The sequence below is a fragment of the Nicotiana tabacum genome, chromosome 11 (assembly GCF_000715075.1).
Source record: "Nicotiana tabacum cultivar K326 chromosome 11, ASM71507v2, whole genome shotgun sequence".
Taxonomy (NCBI): Eukaryota; Viridiplantae; Streptophyta; class Magnoliopsida; order Solanales; family Solanaceae; genus Nicotiana; species Nicotiana tabacum.
Window position 1 is genome coordinate 175,863,967 of NC_134090.1, and position 24,397 is coordinate 175,888,363.

The following is a 24,397-nucleotide window of genomic DNA, read 5'->3' on the forward strand; positions in this document are numbered from 1 at the left end:
AGTTTAACCGGAGGTGGACTTTTTGATATCAGGGTCGGATTCCGATTTCGGAAGTTGGAGTAGGTCCGTAATGTTAAATGTGACTAGTGTACAAAATTTGAGGTCAATCGGACGTGATTTGATAGGTTTCGGCATTGAATATGGAAGTTTGAAGTTCTAAAGTTCATTAAGCTTGAATCGGGTTGTGATTCGTGATTTCTATGTTGTTTGATGTGATTTGAAGGCTTGACTAAGTTCGTAATGTGTTTTGGGACGTGTTCGTATAATTGGTTGAGGTCCCGATGGCCTCGGGGTGGTTTCGGATGGTTAACGGATCAAGTGGAAACTTAAGGAATGGCTGAAGTGCATCAGTTCTGGTGTAATCGCACCCGCGCAAGTTTGACCGCAGGGGCGAGGAAATGGTCGCAGGTGCGGTTTGGGCTGTTACATCTCGCTTTTTCGTATGTTAAAAGTTTCGTCTTCAGTTAATCGACGTAGACTCGGGGATGAGATTATCTTGAGGTTAACGTATTTACGCAATTTATAACAAGCGATAAATAAGTGTCATGAAGGATAAAAGGTGCACGAATTAAAGAAAATGAGTTTCGTTGAAGGTGGCCGATTTGGAAGAAAATACGGATTGAGCGATAATACCCGATGATTATGGACTAGTACCATGCCAGGTACTATATGACCACGGTAGTATGATGTATAAAATATATAAAAAAAATGAATAGTACTTTTAGGTAATTTGAGATAATTCTTAATTATACGGGTAATACAGGACATTACCTAGTTAATTAATGAATTATGAGATAAGCCTAACCCCCCAAGAAAAGTAACGTGGCAGCATTAGCTAAACCACATAAAATGACTCTTAGTCATTCTAAGGATTAGGTGGCTAACTAAGAAACACTTAGAATTTAATAGATAAAGATTCACTACAATCTTATTCCATTTTCATTTAGACTAAGCAACCAAGAAAAGGTCCAAAATCTTAAAGCAAGAAACGTCCCTTCCTGGTTCGAATACTTCAAGAACAAAAGCTAATTCAATCTAGTTCTTGCGATTCTAACAATCCAACGTGCGACAACACAATTCCAACGAGAATTTGTTAGAATCGTAGCAACGTAAAATTTTGCGGTTCTAAAGGAGTATGTGCAATTTTCTCCAAGAGTATTATACAGAGCTTTCCCTACTCCAGGTATATTAAGGCTACCCCTTCCTTCTTTTTGGCACGGTCCAATTATACAGAAAAAATGAGCAAATACACTGTTTTCATAAATGACTCTATTCATAGAAATACTATGGGTCTTTGTGTTCTTGATTCCCCATGTGACATATTATTATATCTTCGGTTCATGGGTCTCAAAATAATATGCAATTGATAAAGTTTATCCGAAAAGAATATTAAGCTTTTTAACATATTTTCATGCATTTTATTCATTTATGCATGTACATTGACCCATGACCAGACAGCGTTATATGCGCGTATTTATATGTATATATTTATGTATATGAGATATGGAAAAAAGGTTACGGCGTTATATACGCACCACCACCTGATCAGTTGGTATATGTTGATGATGTTGCCCACAGTAGCTGAGATGATATGACGGGATACCCTCAATGGCTTGATGATGTTATGTACACCTATATCCATGCATGACACGACATTTATATGCACGTGCATAACATTATAAATATTTCAGAACTTACAAAGTTATTCAGATTTACAGATGGATTTCTTTATTCTATGTTTCATCTATTCATTTTACGTACAAATTTTCATGCCTTACATACTCAGTACATTTTTCGTACTGATACCCTATTTCACGGGGCCTGCGTTTCATGCTCGCAGGTGCAGGTAGGCAAGCTGACGGTCCCCCTTCTTAGGATCCTTGATCAGCGAGAGTTGGCGTGCTCTACTTGATTCGGAGCTGCTTTTGATTTTGGTACGATACACTTATATACATATATGAGTATGACGTGGCTCAGTCCCGTCTTTGTACAGTTTTATTTCTATTAGAGGTCTGTAGACAATAGTATGTGGCCTTGCAGGCTTTTAGTTTGGGTATATAATTGTCTATCACGGCCTTGTCGGCTCGCCCACTGTAACCTGAACGTATACGTATATATGTATTTTCAACAGGTTTTCTTCATGTATGTTATTCTCGTAATTCAACAGTTAATTAGGTTTAAAGCTTAGACGCATGCTTAGGGGTGCTCGACAGGTAGGGCTCGGGCACCCGTTGCGGCCCTTCGGTTTGGGTGGTGACATAGGCGAAGAAGGGTAGTGACCGCAGGTGCAAAGGGTTGTCCGCACTTGTGAGGTCACAGATGTGGTGAGGCATCGCAAGTGCGAGAATGAGAAAGGAAGCTTGGGGGCGCATGTGCGGAAATTATCCGCGGATGCAGGTGCGCATCTGCGCTGGGGAGACCGCAGATGCATAAATGGACTTGAGTCATGGGTCGCAGAAGCGATGGCAAAATTGCAGCAGCGGGATCGCACATGCGGTCAAGTGATCTGCAGAAGCGAGAGCCGGGCAGAACATAAGGGGATCGAACTTGGCCATTTCGTCATTTTCATTTGGATTGTTGGAGCTCGGTTCTTGGGCGATTTTTGGAGATTTTGAAGAGGGGATTTCATCATCAAGCATGAGGTAAGTGATTCCCACCTATTGTGAGTTAAATACAGGGATTTTATATGGATTCAAGCATGAAAATTAGTAGAATTTGGGGTTTTGAAGAAAAATTTAGAATTTGGTATTTTTGGATTTTTACTACGAATTTGGGTACGGAATTGAGAATAAGTTATATATTTGAGTTCGTGAGGTTATGGTTAAAGTTTATTTTTAAAAAATTTTGAAATTCGGGCACGTGCGCCTGAAGGTGATTTTTATCAACTTTTCGAGCAGAGTTGAAAAATTATATAAATCGAATTTTTGCGAGTATTAGAGTATATTTTTATGGGTTTGCACATTTATTGACTTGTTTTGGAGCGTTGGGAATCGGTTTGAATTGTGAAAGGCTTGGGAGCCGGCTATGGAACTTCGGAGAGAGGTAAGTCTTCTTTCTATCCTTGTAAGAGGGAATTAACCCTATAGGTGAAATAATTCAATATGTGCTTCTATTTGTGGGGGCTACGTACGCACGAGGTGACGAGAGTCCGTGCGTAGCTACTGTTACGCTTAAGTTCGGGTAGTTTAGAACCCCAAAAGCATGTTATACTTGCGATATCTGTAACCTTATTGTCAATTTAAATTGCTTAAATCATACCGAACTTGATAAATGAATTTCTAAAAGGTTAAACTTTGTTTTCTTAACCGGTAAAAGAGGATTTATATTTCCTTGGATAATTGCTCTTTGATGAATTCTTGATTGACTGTTTGATTGTGTTTTCCTTTTTGTGGAACGGGTCGAACGCCTCAGCAGATTAAATAGATGCATCTATGGTTCGCGCCGTTTGACCCTCCGGCAATGCACAATATAAATATTATGTTGGATCGGACTGTGCGACCTCGACATGATTTGCGCATGACTTAATTGATTGGTTTGGAATTATTGATAATTAATGTGGCCTCATTGGCCGGAGATATAAATTGTTAAAAGATGAAAATAAATTTGGAAATCTCCTATTAACAAAAGAATTATTTACCTGCTTCGTGTTATTGAGTTTACACTCGTCTTATAAAATCAATGATTAATTATATTATCGGCATATTATTGTTGGCCATAGTAAGTGTCGGAATCGACCTCTTGCCACTACTTCTTCGAGATTAGACTGGATACTTATTGGGTACGCATTGTTTTCGTACTCATACTACACTTGCTGTACATTTTGTTGTACAAGTACATGTATGGCTAATGGCCTAGTGGGCACAGCGGCATGGTTGACATGGGGACTTAGGTGGGTTGCATTCCATATTACGACCCGCAGCCAGTAGAGTATCCTTCAGAGTATTTGCATTTTCTTTCTATCCAAATTTGTATTCCGGACAGTTACTGTATTTTATTTTATTTCCTAGTAAATGCTCATGCACTTGTGACACCTGGTTCTGGGATGATTATGGGATATTTAATATTGAAATTTGAAAACATTATTATTTATTCTGTAACGTTCATCTTCTACTAGTTAAATTGAAGGAAATTTATGATTTCAAAAATATTAAAATGAAAATTTAATTAACTATTCAGTGTTGGCTTGCCTGACAGTGGTGACCGGCGCCATCACGACCTTTAACGGATTTTTGGGTCGTGACAGATTCCCCTTACGAGTAGTCTCCTCAGTTAGAGCTCGTCGCACCGGGTTTGCCTAGTGCGATTTACATATCCGGTATGGTTTGCGAGCTATTACATAGTAAGCAGGTTACTTAGTACGCACCCAAAGGGTAGCGGCTGCGGATTTCCCTGAGAATTTTCCAAAAAAAGAAGAATCACTAATTATAGTTCTTCATCTAGATATAAAATTTATTTCTTCTCACCATCCCTATTCTATAATGTATGAGATAAATGTATGCATTTCAATTAGGTCGTATTCTATGATTACGATTCTACCATATATGTTTCTTTCATTCCGTTGAACATCTATTTTACTGCATACACTTATGACCTCGTCCTTTGTGTCTTGCGATATTGATTCATCTGGCATTATGACTTTTATCACAATAACATTGTCCATAGGTAAAAGGGTTTTTTATATTTTTGTCTTACTTGATTTCAATAATTTTAAATTTTTTTTTGAAGAGACAACAAATATAATTACAGAATTTTCTATTTTCTTCTTTTACTGGCGTGGCTTTGTAAAATTCCATGGGAATTCTAATCATAGGATGAGTCACACTGTCGATTACGAGTTCGGCCAAACTTAGTAATTTTGGTTTAAATTATGTACTTCATTAAATATATATATAAATTATTACTTTAAACCCACTAACTTAGAAATAGTTAATAGGATTTCGAACCCATAAATTTAAAATTCTGACTTCGTCTCTGATTCTAACACTGTCTTGACTGATATGTTGCATGTGCCACTTCATTATCTTGCCACGAATATCTTATTGTAAAGAAAGAGATATTAAATATTACTGCAGCATTATACATTAATAGACCGCCTTTCTAATTCGCAAATACTGCCTCATATATCTTTAGTAAGTATAAATTATTTTATTTAGTAGACATAAATAATAGTATTCTTTTGATTCTCTAATATGATTCTACTGACTGCACATTATATATAGATATGATCTTTTCTCATAAAAATGTTTAGTAAAACGTTTCATCAATATATATTGCTATATATTCCTATAGGCTATATATATTGGCTGACGCCAAAATGTCACCATTTATAAATAAATAATAGACGACAGTTATTGAGTTTTTTCTATAATAGACGCCGGTGAGCAGAGGCAATTAGAATTTAAACGCTATGAGTTTAATTTTTAAGGTTTTTAATATTGAACACATTATATTCTTAAAATTATAATTTCATATTTATTATTTTTGTAGAAGGGGAGTCTTGACATAACTAGTAAAGTTGTTGTCATGTGATCAAGAGATCACGAATTCGAGCCGTGGAAACAGCCTCTTGCAGAAATGCGGTAAGACTACATACAATAGGCCCTAGTGATCCGGCTCTTTCCCAAACTCCGCGCATAACGAGAGCTTAGTGCATCGGACTGCCATATCTATTATTTTTGCAACTTTAATGAGTTCTTGCATATACATTTGTACTTTCCATGGAAATTTATCGATTTAATTAAAGCCGTCAATAGAACACTACATTTGCCCTTAACAGTGAAACTTGAACTCAAGTTCAGGAACAGAGCTATAATAATATGGATCAATGTGAATCTTATATTAGTTCTAAAATATTCATTAAATATATACACATTATTAACTAGAATTTAGTAGTTTAAAAGGGACTAAAATCCTAAACTCATAAATTTTTAGTCCTGGCTTCACTTCTCCAAAGACACCTACTTACTCTTTACCATATTTGAGTAAGCAACTTATATAACAATTTAAACACTGTTATGAATAGAATTCTATTTAGAGTGAATGTCTATCTTGTAGAGAGTTTTGTTTTATGGCTAAGTCAATTTTTCCCTATAAATAGAGGGGTCTTACCCCATTGTAAATCATCCCAAAATTTAATAAGAATTTCCTTTCTCTCTCTTTCTCTGCAATATTGTTCTTCTACTTTTATTGTTTTATTACATGTTATCAGCACGAGACTCTACCGTCTCAAGAAGATTAAGGTACAACTTTTCTCCTCTTTTAATTATGACTGATATTATGAAAAGAAAGTTCGTTGCCCTTAAAATTTCGGGCAAGAACTATATGACATGGTGTTGGATGCTGAAATCCATTTAGATGCAATGGGTCTTGGAGACGCCATTAAAGACAAAACTAAAGCATCCACCCAAGGTTGTGCTAAGACCTTGATTTTCTTGCGCCATCACCTTGATGAAGAGTTGAAAATAGAATATGTCACAGTCAAAAATCCGCTTGTTTTGTGGAATGGCTTAAAGGAAAGATATGACAACTTAAAGTTGGTCACTCTTCCACAAACACGATATGATTGGACTCATCTGAGGCTCCAAGAATTTAAGTCTGTTTCTGAATATAATTCTGCAATGTTCAGAATTACTTCTAAATTGAAACTCTGTGGAGATACTATCATTAATTATGATATGCTTGAAAAAACGTTCACAATGTTTCATGCCTCCAATATGGTCTTGCAACAGCAATACAGAGAGAAAGGTTTCAAGAAGTACTCTGAGTTGATTTCTCTTCTCCTTGTGGCTGAGCGAAACAATGACTTGCTCATGAGAAATCACAAAAATTGACCCACTGGGTCTACACCATTTCCTGAAGTGGATGAGGTATATTCTCATTATGCTAAGCGTGGAAAAGGCCGTAGCCCTATTCGTGGTCGTGGTCGTGCTCATGGTCGTGGCCGTGGACAAGGAAGAAATTTTCCTAGTTTTAATCACCCCCAAAAGAAAAATAACCACCAAAAGTGGAAAGGGAAAGATGAGAAACCAAAGGCAAATGGTTCAGAGACCGAATGTTATCGTTGCGGTGGAAAAGGCCATTGGGCAAATATTTGTCGTGTACCAAGACATTTGGTTGAGCTTTATCAAGCATCTCTAAAGAATAAAGGCCCTGAAACCAATTTTGTCTCTGACAATGATTTTGACATCACCCACTTGGATGTGACAGACTTCTTTGAGCACCCTGATGGGAAAATAGACCACTTGATCGATGATGGATCCGTGGTTAAAGAAGATTGAGTAGTTTAAATTTTATTTTTGCTAATTCGTAGTAGTTAGTGAATAAACATCATGTAATCATAGTTCTTTACATGAGTAGTAGTCATTAGTATCGATTAGTATTATTTGTTTTATGAAATAATGTTAGTACGTTTGATTAAATTTGATTCTCATATTCGTTTTAAACAATGAACTTGATGCCTAACCAATCACGTGAACTGCAACACAAAATTCAATGTTATTACGTACATTTTTGTTTTTACTACAGTTATTACAATTTCAGAATAGTTATTTAATTGTAAAAGCTAGCAATTGCGCATGAAATGTACATTAACATTACTAATGATAAATAACATAATCATGGCGTATAGTATCATATAATCAATTAATAAATAGTTTGTTTGCATTACTACTACACAAGTCTGATATAGTAGTATACTAGTTAATTTTTGCGACATTTGTTTACAAAAAGGTGTTGACACTTTTTCAGTTAAAATTGTTTAACTTTATTTCTTTCCTTTTTCTCTGAAAATACTAATATTTATTCGTCTATTTCTTTTGTATGTCAAACCATTGGAAGCAAATATGAATATCCCACAAAGCAAACTTGGATTAAAGTTCAATTGTAAAAATTAGTTGATTCATTTACGACACATACAATATTCAAAGAGAAGAAATATTTCTCTCATTTAAGTATGTGTAAGGCAGATGTTACTATAATTTTTGGTAGTAGTAAATTAATTGAAGGCTCTGGAAGAGCTACTATAACTCTGCCTAAAGGAACAATACTTATCATAGAGAATGCAATGTTCTCCTCCAAGTCCAAGAGGAACTTGTTGAGTTTTAAAGATATCCGTCGAAATGGATATCATATTGAGACAATAGATGAGAATAATCTTGAATATCTCATCATTACCAAGAATGTATCTGGCCAAAAAAGGGTTATTGAGAAGTTCCCATCTTTATCTTGTGGTCTGTATTGGACAAGACTTAGTGCAATTGAGGCACATTCTACCGTAAACCAAAAGGTTATTGATTCCAATACTTTTGTACTTTGGCATGATCGATTGGGACACCCTGCATCAATTATAATGAGACGAATTATAGAAAACTCAAATGGGCATTCATTAAAGAATTTAAAGATTCTTTTAAATAATGAATTTTCTTGCACTTCTTGTTATCAAGACAAGTTAATTATTAGACCATCACCAACAAAGGTTGGAATTGAGTCCTCTGCGTTTTTGGAACATATACAAGGGGACATTTGTGGACCTATTCACCCACCTAGTGGGTCGTTTAAATATTTTATGGTCTTAATAGATGCATCTTCTAGATGGTCACATGTGTGCCTATTTTCATCACGCAACCTCGCATTTGCAAAATTAATGGCACAAATAATTCGATTACGGGCGCAATTCCCCGATAATCTAATTAAGTCTATTAGACTTGATAATGCTGCTGAGTTTTCATCCCAAGCATTTAATGACTATTGCTTATCAATTGGGATAAAAGTGGAACATCCCGTAGCTCATGTTCACACTCAAAATGGCCTTGCAGAGTCTTTAATTAAACGTTTTCAATTGATAGCAAGGCCGTTACTCATGAAAATGAGGTTGCCCACTTCTGTTTGGGGTCACGCCATTTTGCATGCAGCAATGCTAGTTCGTCTCAGACCAATAAATTATCATAAATATTCCCCGTTGCAATTAGTTTTGGGTCATGAACCTAATATATTCCATTTAAGAATTTTTGGATGCGCAGTATATGTGCCTGTAGCACTGCCATATCGCACCAAAATGGGTCTGCAAATAAGATTAGGAATATATGTTGGGTTTGAATCGCCCTCCATTATTCGCTACCTTGAAACATAACGGAGGATTTATTCACTGCTCGATTTGCAGACTGTCGATTCGATGAGACACTTTTCCCAAAATTAGGGGGAAAAATTGGTGAAATCAAATGGTAAATTTTGTGGAAAAATCCATCATTATCTCATCTTGATCCACGTGCTTCTATTTGTGAAAAAGAGGTGCAAAAGATTATCCATTTGCAGATAATAACAAATCAAATGCCAGACACATTTACGGATCTGAAAAGGATAACAAAATCACACATCCCTGCAAAGAATGTTCCAATCCGTATTGATGTCCCTGTTGGACAATCTTCTAATATGATAGCTAATGAGTCAAAAACACGCCTAAAACGTGGCAGACCATTAGGTTCCAAAGATCGAAATCCTAGAAAAAGAAAAACAAATGATCAAAATGACACTACGAAAGAATCTCATGAAGAAATCCACAATTTAATAAATTTTGAGATTCATGAGGAATCCACTGAGCCTGAGACTCAAGAAAATAAGGAACTACCAATAAATCCAATCGATATTGAGACAAATTTGAATCGAGTGGATATAGTGGTGGATTATGTCTTTGCATATAATGTTACATCTAACATTATGCAAGAAAGTGAGGATCTTGAATCTCAATCTGTTGGAGAATGTCGACAAAGACTTGATTGGCCAAAATGGCTAGAAGCAATCCAATCAGAGTTGAATTTACTTGCAAAACGTGAAGTTTTTGGGCTTGTAGTCCAAATACCTAATGGTGTTAAGCCTGTTAGCTATAAATGGATCTTTGTACACAAGAGAAATGAGAAAAACGAGGTACAAAGATATAAGGCATGCCTTGTTGCACAAGGATTTTCACAAAGGCCTGGTGTCGATTATGAAGAGACATATTCACCCGTTATGGATGTTATAACGTTCCGTTATCTCATTAGTTTTGTTGTGCATGAAAAGCTTGACATGCATTTAATGATGTGGTTACCGCCTACCTTTATGGCTCACTTGATAATGAGATATATATGAAAATTTCCGAGGGATTTAAAATGCCTAAAGCAAATAATTCAAAGTCCCGGGAAATGTTTTCAATCAAATTGCAAAGATCGTTGTATGGTCTAAAGCAATCAGGACGAATATGGTATAATCGTCTTAGTGAGTATTTATTAAAGGAAGGCTATATAAATGATGTCATTTGCTCATGTGTTTTTATAAAGAAAACAACATCGGAATTTGTTGTACTTGTCGTATATGTTGATGACATAAACCTTATTGGAACTCCTATAGAACTCCAAAAGGCAATTGATTATTTAAACAAGGAATTCAAGATGAAAGATCTCGAAAAGACAATTATGTCTTGGTTTGCAAATTGAACATTTGGCAAACGAAATTTTTGTTCATCAATCTGCCTACATAGAAAAGGTATTGAAACGGTTTTACATGGATGGAGTACATCCATTAAGTACTCCGATGGTTGTTCGATCACTTGATGTGAATAAGGATCCATTCCGACCTCAAGAAGAGAATGAAGAACTACTTAGTCCTGAAGTACCATATCTTAGTGTAATTGGTGCACTAATGTATCTTGCTAATACTACAAGGCCTGACATAACTTTTTCAGTTAATGTCTTAGCAAGATATATCTCTGCTCCTACAAGGAGACATTGGAATAGAATCAAACACATATTGCGGTATCTAAAAGGGACTACCGATATGGGCTTATTTTATGGCAACAATTGTAGTCCCGATCTGGTTGGTTATGCTGATGATGGGTATTTATCTGACTCACACAAGGCTCAGTCTCAAACAGGTTATGTATTTACCTGTGGAGGCACTGTCATATCTTGACGATCGACTAAGCAATTATTTGTAGCTACTTCATCTAATCATGCTGAGATAATTGCTATTCATGAAGCAAGTCCAGAGTGTGTGTGGTTGAGGTCTATAATACATCTTATTCGAGACAAATATGGTTTGAAGTGTGACAAACTACCCACGATTTTGTATGAAGACAATGCAACATGCATAGCTCAATTGAAAGGAGGATTCATAAAAGGAGATAGGACAAAACACATTCCACCAAAGTTATTTTTCACACATGATCTTCAAAAGAATGGTGATATCAATGTGCAAGAGATTCGTTCAAGTGATAATATGGCTGATTTGTTCACAAAATCTCTACCGACATCAACCTTCAAGAAGTTAGTGTACAAGATCGGGATGCGAAGGCTCAAGGATGTGAAATGATGCTCTCATCAAGGGGAGTTTAATGCGCGTTGCACTCTTTTTCCCTTACAAGGTTTTGTCCCACTGGGTTTTCCTTGCAAGGTTTTTTTAACGAGGCAACCAAAAGGCGTATTACTAAACATGTGTACTATTTTTCCTTTTCTAGAATTGTTTTTCCCATTGGGTTTTATTTTAGTTACGGTTTTAATGAGGCACATTACTTATCGAGTAGACATTCAAGGGGGGGTGTTATGAATAGAATTCTATTTAGAGTGAATGTCTATCTTGTAGAGAGTTTTACTTTGTGGCTAAATCATTTTTCCCCTATAAATAAAGGGGTCTTACCCCATTGTAAATCATCCCAAAATTCAATAAGAATTTCCTCTCTCTCTCTCTCTCTTTCTGTGCAATATTGTTCTTCTACTTTTATTATTTTATTACAAACACTTTTATTTTAATTAATTATCTCTACTCATTTTTGAACTAGTAATTAAATTTCAGCTACTCTTGTGGAACTGTTTGGCGCCGTCTGAATTGGTTGAGCCCATAGGGTTCAGTTTCTTACAGCAAGAACACACGTCTGTTTCCTTATTATGTAATAAATTAAACTAGCTATACTTTGTAATCATTATCTACGGGTTTATGTGAATTCATAATTTTAATATAAAATCTGCTAAAATTTAATAAATATTTCCCCTGTTTCAATTTATATGAACCTATTCGACATTTAACTGCCGACGGAGTTTTTTTTTTTTAAAAAAAAAGACTTTTGAACTTGTGCTGTAAAATGAAGCACATATATTTTGTGAGGTTATAAATCATTGTATAAAGATAAATTATTTTCAAAAGGAAATAGGTACACATAGATTGAAACATAGGGAATATAATATTTGAACTCATAATTTTAGTAGTATAATAAAAATACTAAAAATCTTAAAAGTTGGATCCGTTAAATTTTATTCATGGATCCGCCTCTAATCATAATTCAAAGATACGTTATAATTCGCAATTTGATTACGAAATAGTTTGATAATAAATTAACGTGGCATCCCAACACCGCTATTTTGCTTACTACATACAAACAGAGACGGAGCTAGGATTTAGAACTTATGGAATCGGGGTTATAGTTCTTTGAAGCTATTGAGTTCTAAAAGAATAATTTGTACATATTCAATTAATTCTTAAGCCAAAAACATAATTTGAACCAAAACGAGTGAGCTCGGTCGAACCTGTAGTCCATGGACTAGCTCCGCCCCTGCACACAAGCCACCTATGGACGTGTGGCAAGCCTCATGATCAACTATTCTATCGTATTATTTTTGTTCTTCATCTGATGTCCCATGCCCATTTTATAATCCCAATTCAGATTCGCGTCGCGTAAGATTTATTAAAAATGAAAAGCACCCTACTACTATTCGGCTCGAACCGCAAGGCCTATTACAAATAAAAGCACTCTCTATCATAATTTTTTTTTTCACTTTAAAAACTCAAACTCGAGACTTTTACTTAAGAATGAAGAAATCTTACTCATTCCGTCATAATCCTTAGTGATCTAACTATTTATTTGTAAATGTAATTAAATAGGTCAAGTGCTTGCTCACATGGTTTCTTCTTTTCTATTTATATAGTAGTAAACATACACATCATTACAATTTTATGGCAACCTCAAATGCCACCTACGTTCTATTGTCGAGGGTATGACGACAAGTTTTAAGAGGTAAGCAATGACGTTTGTAGACTATAATTGAGGAATTTGATTTTGGAGAGGGTGTAGAGGGAGGTGATATTGATTAAGGGTTTTCAAAAAAAATACAGTATAAAAATGTCTATGTCTCATATACTATGGGGAATAGGCTATACATACATGATACACCTAACATATGAACTTATATCAAGGGATTAATATATAGTTTATATATACACAAAATAACATTATTTTAATCATTTTATGTAATGTAACTTTTCGACGAAAGAGATTTATAATTATAATGTAAAGTCTGTAGACCAATTATAAATCGTAATTAAACTAAAAATTCAATATATTATACTACTCCAGTAACTAGAGTTTGCTATCCGGCCCGTATTATTACTAGGATGGCTGTGTATAAGGAATTCAACTTGTATATACTGATAATTCAAATAATATTTACATTATTAAGGGTAGTTCGGTGCACTAAGTATTTCGTATTTATGTAGGAATTGGGGAAGGGCCGCACTCCAAGGGAATGTGATGTAGACATCCTACCTTAACGCGGGCATCAATGGCCGATTCCGCGGCTCGAACCGGTGACATATATGTCTCATGGAGACAATTTTATCGTTTCAGTATTTTAATTGATTAAAGAGCAGCCCGGTGCACTAAACTCCCACTATGCGCGACGTTCGGGAAAGGATCGGACTACAAGGGTCTATTGTACGCAACCTTACCCTGCATTTCTGCAAGAGGCTATTTCCACGGCTCGAACTCGTGACCTCCTGGTCACATGACAACAACTTTACTAGTTGCGCCAAGGCTCCCTTTCAATATTTTAATTGATTATAGTAGATTATTTACTAACTATTTTAAATTACCAAATTCAGGATTAGTATAAACTATTACATATTATCGTAAATCATCTTCAAAAGTTTATGTTGTAAAAAAATCATATATTGTCAGCGTATATAAGTTAAACAAGACGGCTAAAGGTCAGCATGAAGTGGAACAAGCAACAGCTGGTTGATGCTATTTATAAAAGAACGGCGTCGAATAGCTAGCAAAACTACTTATTCTGCTTATGGAATTCACGTGAGGCAAAAATATGCAATGTAATGTACTTTTCTGCAAGGGAACATGCACCACTAACTATACATTTTGCACAATTATCAGCTTACACCAAAGACTATGGTCTTGCATTTATTTGCTTATATATCATATCAACAACTTGACTCTAAATAAGTCAACAAAAACTCCATATAATATCCCCAAATAAATGACAAACTTCAATTTTAACATGTAGTTTGTTGTCTCAAAGGTAAGTTGTATAAAGAGGTGGTTAAACCGATATTGATATATAGGGCTGAGTGTTCGCCTGTTAAGAACTCACATATTTAGAAGATGAAAGTAGCTGAAATGAGGATGTTGAGGTAGATGTGCGGGCACACTAGGATGGATAAGATTAGGAATAATGATATTCGGGAGAAGGTGTGCGTGGCTCCCATTGATGACAAAATGCGGGAAGCGAGGCTCAAATGGTTCGGACATGTATAGAGGAGAAACTCAGATGCTCCGGTAAGGAAGCATGAGCACGAGAAGAGGTAGAGGGCAGCTTAAGTAGTATTGGGGAGAGATGATCAGGCAGGACATGGCGAGGCTTCAGATTTCCGAGGACATGGCCCTTGATAGGAAGCTATGAAGGTCAAATATTAGGGTTGTAGGTTAGGAGGTAGTTGAGTCTTGCCTTACTTCCTACATTTGTGAGACTAGTCTGGTAGGATTTTTGTCTAAGATATCTAGTGGCAATGTTGTATTTTACTACTCTTTCGTTTCTCATAGTGCCAGGTCTATTTAGTGGCTATCACTTTTCCTTTGCATCTATCTTCTAGTTTTCATGTTGTTTCCTATAATTTCTGCGGTGGTACTGATATTGTCTCTTTTTGTCTTCTTGAGCCGAGAAGCTTTCAGAAATAGCATCTCTACCCCTTCCGGTGGGGGTAAAATTTGCATACACACTACCCTCCCCAAATCCCACTAGTAAAATTTTACCGAGTCGTCGTTGTTTTGTTGTCTCCGTTTAATGAGTTCAAGCCGTAAAAGCAACCACTAATGCTTGCATTAGAGTAAACTTTTCACATCACACCCTTATGCGACCCTTCCCCAACCCTTGCGTGGACGCAAATACTGTGTACTGAGCTGTTCTTTTTTCAATTTCAACATGAAATGTGGCAAAAGATAGTTTGGCTCTCAAGAGTAGGAATGTTTTAGTATGTTCTATTCAACTTTAAGTCAGCCAAATTCATCAGACATTTTCTGATTTCTGTGCATATAACTCATATATTGACCTGAAATCTAGACCTTCAGATCATGTAGAGCACAAGATCAGACCAAACCTATGGCAATGAAGAAAAACTCATATAGACAGCAACAAATCTCAGAGATACTTCAAGCTTCTGGGAATTTCCAAAAGTAGGAAGTTATTGTCCTTTACCAATATTATTTCACCAAGCATTATACAATTTAAATCAAAACCAATGAACAACTAGATATCCAGAATTACAAAGTAGGAAAAAGAACAGAAGAAAACAATGCTCTCACTACCTCTAAAACAAGAACCATTGTATATGAGTTACACCTGAAAACATAAATAGGATAAACCTCTATAATAAATATGCTACGAGCCGTGAAGATGCCCCAATTGCAGCTTCATGCAAAATCTACAAATCAAGCTTTTCCCAGGTTCACTCTATGCTTTCATAAAAAATGCTTCTCTTGTCTATTCGTCAGTAACACATCCCTTGGAAGCAGATTGCACATTTCTGATATACTGGAGAGATAATTATGTCAGTATAGCGCCTTTTGCGTTCAATATCTCTCCTGTATCAAATAATCACATACGTACCTTGTAGAGAACCCCTCGGTCGGCTTTATATGCAGGAGTCGTCCAATTCTTTCTACGCTGCTCAAACTCCTCGTCTGATAACTGAACGTCCATTTTCCTCTTCTGAATGTCAATCGTTATGACGTCTCCATCTTGAACAAGACCGATTGGACCTCCTTCCTGGTGAGGGTTTGAATTGCACAATTCTTAATGGCAATAAACCAAGATCAAACAGGCTCTTCTATGCTATTCTGAAGGTTTAGGACTGTTATCACATGCTAATATTTTGTATGACATGTTTTAGTAACTAAAAGGCGCCTGCTTAAGTATCAATCACGTCTTCATGAGCACATTGAATGCTCGAATAACAAACGAGAAATAGTTTGGCTACCAAAAATTAGTGATTGTAGAGTGAATATTAGTGAAGAAACTTTGGCAACTAAAAACTAGTGATTGCCCTCGCAAAACTAGGAACTATAATAGTAGATTAACATATTTGACAGCTGATTTTTTCACGGAACAAAATATGCATGACGGCAAGACCTAAAAGCAGCAACGAGTCATAGAACAAATGCTAATGTGTACCTGTGCTTCAGGACATATATGTCCAACGACATATCCATGAGAACCTCCAGAAAATCTTCCATCAGTAAGTAATGCACAATCCTATGGTCCAAAATAAAACAAAATAAACATTCAGTAAGATGAAAAAACCAATAGCTAGGAGCTAAGGCCATGCAACAGATTTCAAAATGAAATCCTAAAAGAAAGACAATAAGAATAACCTATAATTTTAACGAAATACATGTCATTTATAAATTTTGCCTAGAACGAAAAATATAAGAGACAAGGAAGAAATAAAGCTCGCATTACGTACCTTCCCAAGACCTGCACCCATAATGGCACTTGTTGGTGTCAACATTTCGGGCATTCCTGGTCCTCCCTTAGGTCCCTCTCCTCTAATGACAACAACTTTTCCCTGAAAGATGGTATGCAGATAAGATGTCTGGACTACCAAATATCCACCATATTGGAACTGGCTCGAAAATAAGCTCAAACTATTGCAGGCAGTTACTTTCCAACAAACAGAAAAGGCAAAAACAAATCACTAATAACCGACTGTTTCAGTGTTCCAGAAGAGAATTTGGAGTAAAAGAATGCTTAAATGAAACTTTACTACTTAGGAAAATGCAATGGAAGTCTACGAGACCAAATGAGAGATGAAACTGAAGAACTCAGCAGAAGTAACACAGTGGCATGATACTTGGACAATATATATACTTCACCTATCGGAAGTTCCAACATCATGTTTATCTACAGGAACTCATCCAAATACATACGTACATACATACATACATACATACATACATACATACATACATACATACATACATACATACATACATATATATATGAGCAGAGTGTAAGTTTATACAACAAGACAAATTCCATCTTTACTCCTTTGCCGCCTCATCAAAAACCTACTTATGTTTCAGATGTTTCTGTTGCGAAAAGCCTATTGGCACGCATAAACATTGTGCCTGGGAAGAGAGGAAAACTAAACACGTAATGGACACAATGACACCATTGCCTCAAGAAATACACGTATGAATAGAAAAAAGAGACCACGGCTTATTTCATAGTAGTAATAGGTTAACATGCCTTGTGGGAATACACTGGGTTTGTTGTTGTTGTAATAGGTTAACATGCGAGAGCTTAGGCAAAATACCTCAAAAGGAAAAAAAAAACTTTCATGTCTTGATATTTTCATATTCTTTTAATTATCAAAATGCCTAGAAAAGGGGAAAAAATTTAAATTGATCCATCCAAGATAGTATTGATTTAATAGTAAATGTTTATAACCCTTTTGTCTATTGGACTTCAAAAAATTTCAATATTTACTATTACTCAATGCACTGGTCTTGTCTGAGCTACGAATGCTCCTTAGAAATTGATACTTTTGCACTTATGTAGTCTCCCACTCTATTGCACGGTTTATCAGGACATAAGTAAATGAAAAAAAATGACAGGGAAAGGGATTAGCTTGCTTGCCTTAAATCTCAAAGGGTCTTCTGAGATAGCCGCAATCATAGCTTCCTCTCCTTCAAACACTAGGGCGAGGCCTGATGCGCAAGTTCCCGTGATTGTTATATTTTCAAGAGGCAAACAAACAGCATCCGAGACGCAAAAAAATATTAAATTATAGTTCTAAATAATATTACATACCAGAAAAGTACATCCCTTCTTTCCCAGTGATCTTTGCCACGCTGCCGTCTGGTGCAAGGTTTCCATATAATATCTGAATGTGGCCCGTTTCTTTGATGGGGTTGGACAATGGTCTTATAATTTGCTAGAAAACAAAGAAAGATGGACAAAATTGAGTATCCTAATTTCCATCAGGAGGCAACAAACCTATGACAAAAACATCACCGCACCAAATGGAAAGCAGCCGTTGGGAAAAAGACCTACCTGACCTTCAGCTAAAGAAGGAAATAGCTTTGCGTTTTCAGCAAGAGTCTTTCCCGTGACTACAAATCAAGGAGTTAGTCAAATGAGTACCACCAATTATTAGATTGACCAGTACAACAAAATATCTACTAATAATCATCAAAGAAAATTACCAGTCATACAGTCCCAGTCCAAATACCCAAGCTCCAACAGGTGGCGAATGACCGCGGGTGTACCTCCAATCTACATAATTAAGCTCCGCAATTCATCAGAACAAAATCGACAGCAGTGAATGCCATATAACCAATACTAAGAATATATCGGCACACATAGCATTCTACAAACCTTGTGCACATCCTCCATAACATATTTTCCACTAGGCTTCAGATCGGCAAGGAAAGGAACCGCATCGCTAACCTTCTGGAAGTCATCTAGAGTTAATTCCAAGCCAACAGATCTGTGGAGATATACAAATCATGACTCACATACTCATAGCAAAGGTAAAGTAACACTGCGGAAAAGTTGCTTACCTTGCAATAGCAATTAAATGCAGTACAGCATTTGTGGATCCACCAAGTGCCATGACCATCACCATAGCATTTCGCAGCGACTTTTTCGTGATGATATCTCGAGGTTTCAAGTCCATCTTCAACAATTCCAGAAGATATTTTCCCGCTAGACGGCACTCATCCAACTTCAGTGGGTCTTCAGCTGGTGTGGAAGAACTTTGGTTTTGAAAAGGAGACGAAGAAAGGACTCATTAGCAATAATTCTTGTTAAACAAAGTTTAAGTAACTACATCACATTTTTATACCTATAAGGCAGTGACATGCCCAACACCTCAATAGCAGATGCCATGGTGTTTGCTGTATACATTCCACCACAAGCCCCCGCACCAGGACATGAATTACGAACTACATTCATCCTTTCTTCATCACTAATAGAACCACTAACATACTCTCCATACACCTGCAAGCAAAATTAAAGCAGAAAAAATGGTATCACCAAAGTTCTTCCGGAATTGAAGATCAGTGATTGAAAAATGTTACATAATACTCAAAAAAGTTCAAGTCACAACATGGTTCTATCATATAAACCATAAGTACAACTCCCAGAAAGCTTCGCAGGAACAACTTTTAAATGCTTTTACAAACAAGAGTATCCATTAAAAAATTAAATTGTCATACCATAAATGAGAACGACCTTTTGTCAAGAAAAAGATTCGCCAGTTGCCACAGAATGTCACATGGACACAAAATGTGTTTCAACAATGTATCCGTTGATAACCCCCCCCCCCCCCCAAAAAAAAAAACTAACATCAGCATACTTATCACTAAAATCAACAGATAAAGATCATCCACCAACAGAAGATGATATACAGAAGACAAATAGGATATGCTTAGAGGGATTGACACAGGCTAGGAAATGTTTAACATGTATGTGTCTAACTACTTTATATTGGGTTAGAGTAGAAAATTTAAATGGCTAAGAACTTTTCATAGCCTTCCTAATTTTCATTAGAATAGTAATCTAGTAAAGCTTTTGCCATAACTCCTTACTGTGTTTCCAAGTAAATGCTTTACTTATTAAACAACAATAATCATCAAAGAAGAATTGCTAAAGGGAGCAATAAGAAAACACTAGAACATCAAACTGGCAATTCAGCAGACATACCTGGAAAGCGGATACAATGTCGAATGTGTGCCCTTGAAAATGACCAGGCTGTAAATCAGAGAAAGGTAAAGGATCAAAAATAACTCAGACGAAAACAGAACAAGAGATCAACATGTGAAATGCTCTTGAAATAACATTACCTGTCATTATGTTAGTAAGAGTCTAGAATTGTTAACCTTCTATGTCATTTTCTATTAGCATTATTTCTTGAGAGTTGGTCGCCCTTATGATTAAGCAATGATGTAATTGACGTGTTGGCATTTTATAGTCATCATACAGCAGACATTTAGAAGCTTACAAGCAGCTTATGTCATCTCTAATCTTTCCCACTCTTTTTCTCTCCTTCTAGCAGTTAATCCTACGAAAGTGACCTCTCCTATTTCATTCACTTATTCCAATTCCTATCCTCCAAATATTCTGATACGATCCTCCACCTTCTTTCCTAGCAAGACAGCTTAGACTATATAGATTTGTGGCTGGTCCAGCTTAACATGTTCCACAATGCGCTATTTGAATTGCTGTCTCCTATGCCATCTATAACAAGTTCTCTTCCATTTTCATTTGCATTTTTTTATGCAACGAAAATTCTCTTTGATGCAATGGAAAATTAAGGAACAATCAAGAAATACATGTATTTCTTTTCATGTTTAATTTGTTAAAGTTTATCGAATGTTTAGCAACTATGTACACATTTTATTAGAAAATCTCATAATAATTTGTAAAAAAGCTTTTGGGATATTATTTTTTTAGAAGGAAATGCTTTTGGGATTTAAAAAAAATAAATTGTTAGTGATATACGAGAAATTTACAAGACGGATAAGGAGCTCTGTCATGATTAGATTGAAAAAGATACATGGTCTTGTGGCTTTGTACCAGACAGCAGACCATAATCATCTTGAAGAATTCTTTTTCACTAAATATACAACTTCTTCACTCAAGTCATAGTGGAAACAGCATATCATCTCCTAAAATCAACATAAAGGATTTCCAAAGAATTTGATCAATCTTAATAACAAATCCCAAAGTTTAGCAGGAAAGACCAAAAAAAACCTCAAATAAACCAAACAAGTTCTGCTGCATACACTGTGCAAAAGACAATGTAATGGAAGGTACAAAAGAGCCACTACACCATGTGGCTAATGCAGATACACCAAAATGTAGATATCAAATACTACTCCGCTTTCCTTTCCCTTTTCTTTTTCCATACTCCTACCTGAAATTTAAGTCTTCCTTGATGGACTCGAGCAACCTCCAAAAAAAAACTCCAAAAATGTGTCAAGCTACCTTTCTACTCCACCTCTCTTTGATGGAGTCAAAGTCTTACTTTTCCTTATTCTTTTATGAATTGTGGGAATTCTGAGTAAATGACACATATTATCCTAGTTCTCTCTCTTTTGGTTTATTCACCACAATTATTCAACTTAACTATTCTTAACTAAATATTGGAAGCCATGGAATGGTATCAAGCAGCAATAATTCAGAAGATAACATCTACTCTACATGAAAAGAGGCTTTCAATGCACGAGAAAGAATTAAAACATGAGTGTTCTCGTCTGACCTTAATGGTTCCACCGTATATCATGATACTTGGCCTGTTTAGTCTTCCCATCGCCATAATTGTGCCTGGCATCTGCCATATAACAACAACAAGTTATTCTTTCGAAGAGATACAGCATAAATTGCAGCGGCTGTAGGCAAGAGTAGGAAACGATTAGGGGGTTAGCTCAATGGTTTGGGTCCTCAGAACAATCTCAAAGTTTTTCACTCCATCAAAAATAAAACTATAATACTATAGCATGTGCATATAGATAGGCAGAAATTTAGTGAAAAGGAACACCGCAAATGCACGAAATAAGGAAGTTGCGAGAAATCATAAACATGCTCGAATTTACATAATCTTAAATTGCTAAATGAAATCTTGAAACAGATTACATTTTGCTTGAGTGTTTTATAATCAGGGCATGTCAAAGAAACAACTTTTTTGAAAAAACATATAACATGTCAAATAAAAATATTTGGTATTCTGAAGTAATTGCATAACTGAATAAATCTTCACAGCAGAAAGTCACCTAGTATGCTGGAATTCATATTTTTGCTTGCTCAAACTGAGAAAAATCCTCAAACTTTTATGCAAAATCTTAAAAATATCATACTTCTATACACTTCTAACTGAAAGTGTTATGTTTCCAAGAATCATATACATCCAATACTCCCGGAAATCAACCAGGAATCTTATCCATACAGTACCAGGAGCATAAGAGATTGGACCTAGACAAGAGATTGTGAGCCTGTACAGCATAGACAGTAAATTATTTAAAAGTAAAACAGCAAATGTATTAAATATACCTATAAAATTGCAAAGCTGAAATCTATTCTCCATAATAATAGCAAAGTTTGCATCTTTTATCCAAAACAAGAATAGCAAAGTTTGAATCTTTTACCAAAACAAGAATAGCAAAGGTTGCATCTTTTATCCAAGAAATAATTCCTAATGCCCAAATACCAACTCAGAATTTCCCGGTGCACAAAGCATCCCGCGTTCACGCAATGTTCAGGAAGGCCGAACCCCAAGATGTACGAGGTAGCCAGACTACCTGATGCAAGCATTAGTGGTTGATTCCATGGCTCGAACCCTTGACCTATAGGTCACACAGAAACAAATTGATCGTTGCTCCAAGGCTCCCCTCTAAACTCAGAATTTCCCCAAATATCAAAAAACAATAAAGGAGTTTTGTCTTTAATTCTTGTAGAAAAAACAAAAAGAAAAGGCTCACATTTTTGTAACAACTACATCTCAATCCCAAACAAGATAGGGTCGTCTATATGATTCAAGAAATATACCTATAAAATAACAAAGCTAGCATCTTTTCTACACAACAATAGTAAAGTTTGCATCTTTTATTCAAGAAATAACAAATAGAACAAAAGGGTGTCCATTTTTTTAAAAAATTCTTGTAGAAAAAAGGTAAAAAGAGGCTTACATTTTTGTCACAGCCAGGAATAGCAATATTCCCATCATACCACTGAGCAGACATAACAGTTTCAATACTATCAGCAATCAAATCCCTTGACTGCAAACTAAAACACATGCCACGTGTCCCCATACTAATAGCATCACTAACACCAATAGTATTAAACCTAAACCCAACCATATTAGCTTCTTGAACCCCTTCTTTCACAGCTTCAGCTAATTTCAACAAATGCATATTACAAGTATTTCCTTCATACCAAACTGAAGAAATTCCTATCTGGGGTTTACTCATATCCTCATCAGTTAATCCTACACCATATAGAATTGCTTGTGACCCACCTTGGGATTTTGGTTCAGTTATACGGCTACTGTATTTGTTGAGTTTTTGAGTGGTGGTTTGTGGTGGGGGTGGGGGTGGGGGTGTTGAGGTGGTGGTGGTGGCTTTGATGGTGAAGGTGGGTGGTTTCTTGAAGTGGGGTCTACATTTTGGGAAAAGGGTGGTGGTGAGGGTGGTGGGGGTAGGGCGGTAGGTGGGTGGGGAAAGTAATTGAGCTTGCATTGTGGCGGCGGAGTGAGGAGGAGGAGAGTGAAGGGGTTTTACTGTATCAAGGTTTAAAGGTGGAAATCTGGCAAAGGGTAGAAGAAGGACAAAACAATAGAGAAAGTGGAGAGTATACGACAAAATATAGAGATATGTTTAAGGGATCGTGTCTTAATCTTGGACTCTTTTGAGTTAGATAAGAATGAAAACACAGAGTAAAGGTGGAGAAGGGAACTAAATTCATAAGAAATATCGAAATTGGTGGCATATTAATATATTCAGTGTTATTCTCATCTTTACTAAAACGTAATTTTATCATAGTGTTATTTTATATTATAACATTTTTTTTAAAAATACACTCTAGGTCTTTTTCCAAAAGTTATTAATATAAATAACATTATTTTTTAAATTCATCAAAAATAGCGAGTTAAATAACATTTTTATCATGCACTAATTTTTAATTTTAAATTTTAACACACTTAGGCATCGTTTGGTAGGAGGTGTTAGAAAAAACAATGCAAGTATTAACTTTGTGCATTATTAATTCCTTGTTTGATATATATTTTTTTAACCTATGTATAGCTAATATATAGCAAACTATGGTATTAGTGATGCAATGGTTTTTAATACTTGCATAAGTATGGTTAAAGACATAATTACTCGTCAAATAAAGTGTGCAAAGTTAAAGAATGTAGAGGATATTTTTGCAAGCAACTAATATTTTAAAAAATTATGTAATGCTTTAATACGTCAAAGCAAGAAGTGAATAAGAAATAATCTCAGCATTACTAATGCTATCATAACTAATTTCAGTATTACTAATATCAGCATTGCTAATACACTCTATCTAACACTATACTTATACCTCTT

The 24,397-nt window shown here is 35.8% G+C and overlaps 1 protein-coding gene across 1 annotated transcript; it reads right to left on the bottom strand.

Moving 5' to 3' along the window:
• Positions 1-15,472: 15,472 nt before the first annotated feature.
• On the bottom strand, positions 15,473-23,721 carry LOC107782074 (dihydroxy-acid dehydratase, chloroplastic-like). The gene is made up of 14 exons (XM_016602903.2): positions 22,997-23,721; positions 21,574-21,645; positions 20,016-20,063; positions 19,156-19,310; positions 18,872-19,066; positions 18,687-18,798; positions 18,515-18,584; positions 18,363-18,421; positions 18,120-18,243; positions 17,946-18,016; positions 16,771-16,872; positions 16,479-16,559; positions 15,915-16,073; positions 15,473-15,839 (listed from the first exon to the last, which is right to left on the bottom strand). The coding sequence occupies exons 1-14, from the start codon at positions 23,543-23,545 to the stop codon at positions 15,789-15,791; spliced, it is 1,848 nt and encodes a 615-aa protein (XP_016458389.2). The 5' UTR covers positions 23,546-23,721; the 3' UTR covers positions 15,473-15,788.
• Between the last annotated feature and the right edge of the window lie 676 nt (positions 23,722-24,397).

Excerpts from the sequence above, each read along its gene's own strand:
- LOC107782074 (XM_016602903.2), bottom strand. The coding sequence starts at position 23,545 with ATGCAAGCTCAATTACTTTCCCCACCCACCTACCGCCCTACCCCCACC. Across the intron at positions 18,422-18,514 it reads GGACTGGGACTGTATGACTG|TCACGGGAAAGACTCTTGCT; the intron begins GTAATTTTCTTT and ends CTTGATTTGTAG. Across the intron at positions 18,017-18,119 it reads AGAAGGGATGTACTTTTCTG|GCCTCGCCCTAGTGTTTGAA; the intron begins GTATGTAATATT and ends CTTGCGCATCAG.